General features: G+C 43.4%; 1 protein-coding gene across 4 annotated transcripts in view; it reads left to right on the top strand.

The window, feature by feature from the left end:
• MECOM (MDS1 and EVI1 complex locus) overlaps positions 1–4,907 on the top strand; it is a 505,030-nt gene that overhangs the window by 223,531 nt on the left and 276,592 nt on the right. For all 4 annotated transcript variants that reach the window (XM_025198049.1, XM_025198048.1, XM_014517494.2 and 1 more), the window contains exon 2: positions 2,123–2,460. In XM_025198049.1, the coding sequence (XP_025053834.1) occupies positions 2,123–2,460 (338 nt within the window). The remainder of the gene's footprint in view (positions 1–2,122; positions 2,461–4,907) is intronic.

Genomic DNA, 4,907 nt, shown 5'->3' with positions numbered 1-4,907 from the left:
TGCTAATTGGGCAAATGCTCATTGTCACCTTTGCATGCGATTGCCTCTTCTCCATGCACATCTGCCCTTACGCAGATTGGGACAGGTATTGTTTCTTTCTCTACGTTCAGAGAGGACCTGAAATGTTTTGGGCTCCTCTGTTATTGGACCCTATTTACTATCTAAATAACCTGATGGGGAAGCTGCTGGGCATAGCCTAGCAGATGCCATGAATCGGTGTCAATGTCACAAAAGTTTGGAAGGTGTTGTTTCTGTGACTGTGGCTCCCAATTGCCTCTACCCTCTCTTCCTCCTAAGGCCAGCTCTTCTGGACACTTGGGAAAGCAGAACTTGAAAGTAGCAGCTGGAACAATGGAGATGTCTGCTAGGCAGGTCATTTCAATGTATAGAGTTGAGTTAAACATTGAATCCTGACCAAGACCTGACTTGAGCCCCTCATATTTTCTTCTCCTACTCCCCTGCTCCACACTGCTCAGTTCAGCATGGTTACAGGTCTGATCTTATTTCTAATGAAGTTCATAAGAGTTTTGCCTTATATTTCAGTGTGAGTGATAATAAGCTCTGGGCAGAGGTTCCTGTGCAGATGTTAAAGGAACAGCAAGTGCTCAGTGCTAAGGGCTTTGCCTTCTGGTTCCCCTCTCATCAGTCCTTCACAACTTGCTAGATCAGGCCATCTCTACTGACTTCCAAACAGCCTGAGGTATTAGATAAACGATGAACTAGTTGGTATTGAGGTGCACCTCTTTAAAGCTTAGAGAAAGTTTGTCTAACCAATAGGTAGGGGAATGGAGAGAGAAACTATTTTTGGACATATAAGAAATCACTAAATATGACAGGGAAAAAAAATTCAGGGCTGTAAATAAATTGCTCCAAGATTAAGAATCTAGTTAGTCGTTCGATGGGGGTGATGCATTCAAATGATTTGTTTTCTCCTGGAAGATAGCAAAATCATAGATTAAGCATTGTTACATAATATGAGACACGACCTGTTTCAGTGAAAAAACATGCAACATGTGAAAATGCTGATCAACCACAGACAGTAAGAAATTTAAAGAATACTTGTAAGTCCCCTGTTTTTTCAATTAAATAATATCATCCTGATGGTCCAGCATTGTACTTTAATATTAATACAAACCATATTATGCTAATATGTTCACGTTCACCTTATACTCTGAATCTCTCAACATACTGCTTTCCCAGAAAAATATCTCTTTTTTTAGTTTATAATTAGATGGATGAATTTGGTGCCTGGGAAAAACATAGTAACGCTAGTAAAGCTAAATATTAAGGAGGATTTTTTTATTAATTAGTTTTTCTTTTCTTTGGTTTGCAATATGACAGTATTACCAGGACATTGAGGTAACATTTTTTGTGCAACTGAAACTCTGGCTGAAGTCACTTTGACATTTGGGAATAATAGAAATTTACAATTACACTTATAATTTGAGCTATGCAAACCACAGTCTCTTTGGTTTGTTGCTCAAACTGAGGCACTGACTTATTTCATTTTGTGTGAAATAAGAATTGCTTAGTTGTCTTGCCAAAACAAAAAAGCCTAAATCACATAATGTAAGTTGTGTTGGTCTATGTCCTGCACTGAGGTGACATTTTGAGCCAGATTCTCAGCTAGTTTAAATCATTGTAGTTTCATTAAAGACAATGGTGCAACATTGCTTTTCACCAACTGAGGATCTTGCCAGCAGTTGCATGACAGATTAATTCTCTCCTCCCAAAGGCTAATCTGAGGCCAACAACCTTAATTTTACATTTTTCAGGTTGTCTAAGCCATTTACCCATTAACAAAGGGCCAGTAAAACCTTCCAATGTTCCATTTCCCTGGGATTCCATTTGTAACCAGTTTTCCGTTCGATTCAAAATGATTTGAAGTGCTGTATGAAGACTGGGTGACAGGTGTGCGTGTATACCCTTTGTATGTATTTTACTTGCTAATGTTTACAGACATTAAGAGCACTCTAGTCGGGTCTGCAAAAGCACTGTGCCTCTTGCTCCTCGATTGTGAGACTGCTCAGTATCTTTCTGCTCAAAGTGCAGAAGGGTTCACATGCAAAACCCTTCTGCACCTTTAATGCAGGCAATTCCTAAAGTATGAATTCATTTTCAGGTGATGAATGTTTATACGAAAGCTTCCATGAACTTCCTTTGGAAGAAATGCCAGAGCCTGATGGAGAAGCAACTAAGTTGTCCCTCAGTGTCCAAGAGCCATCTTCTCCAGCAACATCTAATGAAGAATTCACACCGAAGGAGAGCTCTCCTTACAAGGCTCCTATATACATTCCCGATGACATTCCCATTCCATCAGAGTTTGAACTGCGAGAATCAAACATTCCTGGAGCAGGATTAGGGATATGGACCAAAAGGAAGATTGAAGTAGGTGAAAAATTTGGGCCATATGTTGGAGAGCAGAGGCCAGCCCTTAAGGATCCCAGTTATGGTTGGGAGGTAAGAAACTTTAAATCCTTTCAGTCTGTTTAATGTCTTCTTGATTTACAAACTCAGGTGGATATGCAGAGCTGTAGGGCTACCCAGTTGAACTGTGTGATCATTTTGCATGCATTAGGACTGGCAGACCGGGCCTTTTGATGTAGGTGTCCCCTCTTTCCCAGGGAAGAGGAAGCAGTGATTTATCTCAACTTTTCTATGGCATTTACATTTTTCTCTCACAAGACTTTGCAATATAATATGGACGTGATAGAGGGAGTTGTAACTAGGCAACTTGTTTTAAAAGAATTGGGAAGTTTGACTATCTGATTCACTGCTTTCTCTTGAAGGCAGAGAATGGCTTATAGAGTATTGTTGCTTTGCTTAGTTACTGCTGCAGAAAATTATAGGGCCAGATCCTGTTCCACCTATTAGATGGCTAAATGCAATCCAATTCCATCCTGTTTAAGTCCTTGAAAAACTGTTAATATTAAAGATGGGTGAATCTGTCTTCTCCTTGCAGCTTTATTATGACTTAGTCTTAAGGATAAGATGGCAACATATTATGAAAATAGATACATTAATGAAATTCTATGTACTTGAACACAATGGAATAGAGTCACACTTAGGCACCTAAGGCCCTTGTTACACATTAATTTTAGGCACCATCTGGAGCTCTTAATCCCTGGATTGTCCACATATTAACACCTAAAACTAGTTTAAAGCACACTTTAGGCAGCTTAAAGTTAACCACTCCAGGGCAGGTTTATCTCTGATCTGTGTTACCTAGCTTGAGTTCCATTAATGTGTGGCCACTCCCCACAGATGAGTCACCCAAGTTGCAGTCCTCCAGCATCCCCGGGTGCAGTGTCCCCTCCCCCACCCTCCTGTTCCATGTGAACTGACTTCCCACCTCCTGAACTCTACTGCCCACCAAGCCAACCCCCTTCCCAGCCCCAGGAGTGTTATCATCCCATCCCCGGGGGTGCAACCCCATGCAAACAACCTGCAGAGCACATCCCAGCTAGCCAGGTCACAGGGCATGGGCAGGCCCATGAGTGGGTTCGGGGGTGGGGGGGAAGGGGAACAAGGTAGAGGGCCAGATCTGGTCCCCATGAGCTGGGGCTTCTGTCCTGGGGCAGGGGTGGTAGCTCCCCCGCAAAACCACCTTTCCTCACCATTCCCACCTCGCCACCCCAGGATGACCAGCACCCCCTCCCCCCCACACCCTAATCCAAAATCCCTATTCATTAAACTCTTTAATTTACTTCCTCTTTATTTCTTTTTCATTTTTTTTTTAGTTTCTTAATACAGGGGTTTTCAATTGGGGGTATTTGTACCCCTGGGGGTATTTTGGAAGGTCAAAAAAGGTTGAAAAACCCTATCTAAATATTTTCTCCTTCAGTGGCTGACTTCATTTCACCACACTGTCACCATTCTCATTTCCTTTCCACCTCCCATTTCATTACCCACCCCCATCTCTGCCTCCGAGCTTCATGTTCCTGCCTACCCCCTAGATCTTTCACACATCCCCACCTAGAACCAGGACAGGGGCCTGTTCTGGTCTACCAGTCCTGTAGTGGCAACTCACATCTGTAGTCTCTGGTCAGGCCGCTGCTTGCCAGCCCTTTGGTGGTAAGTCATAGCTCTGCAGGGTGGGGGCAGTTAGAGAAGGAGTAGTCACAGCTTCAAGCTGTGACTACTCCAAACTTGAGCTAGCTAGTACTAACACTCATCAACATTTGAGCAGCTCAGAGTGCAATGTGTAATAAGGCCGTAAGTCACCAGCTTCCGTTTAAGCAAATGGGAATGTTGCCATTAATTTTGATGAAAGCAGGATTGGGTCCTCAAACTCATAGGGTGTTTTTACACGTGCTTCAGGGGTGTGTGTGGAGGGGTGCTTTAATTAGAGCAGATCTGAGAGCTGCTGTAATTAAAGAGCCCACAGCGTCTCGTGTATCAGTATCCCCATACTTCAAAATGGCAGTGGGGGTGCTTTAACTAAAGCTCGTTTGATGACCTTTAGTTAAAGCACCCCCACAGCCATTTTGAAGCTGTGGGACACTGATCCATGAGATGTGGAGGCAGCTGGAATATATCCCCGCATGCGCACATGCACCCCTTGGCACAGCGCACATTGAAAGGGACTTGGAAAGAGCTCTGAGAAGCCCTGTCCCTCATGAAGGCCTTCAAGAGACCCTCAGGATGGACTGTGCACATCCAAGCTTCCAAGTCTGAAGTTAGCTCTTGTGCTCTACTCTGAGCTTGGGAAGCACTGCGGGTGATAAGAATGGTTGGGCCACGGCCCCAGCTTCTTGTTGGTTCCCTCTTTGGAATAGCCAGCAATGGTCTCCACTAGCAGCCCTTGTAGCCTGGTGAGTACATGGATCATGACTTTTTGTGCCCATCTCACTCCTTTTTTTTTTGCCCAGTCAATAGCTTTTAATAAACACTGAATCTTGTCCTTT

Source organism: Alligator sinensis, unplaced genomic scaffold (assembly GCF_000455745.1).
Source record: "Alligator sinensis unplaced genomic scaffold, ASM45574v1 scaffold787_1, whole genome shotgun sequence".
NCBI lineage: Eukaryota > Metazoa > Chordata > Crocodylia > Alligatoridae > Alligator > Alligator sinensis.
This window is presented reverse-complemented; position numbering and strand designations above follow the sequence as displayed.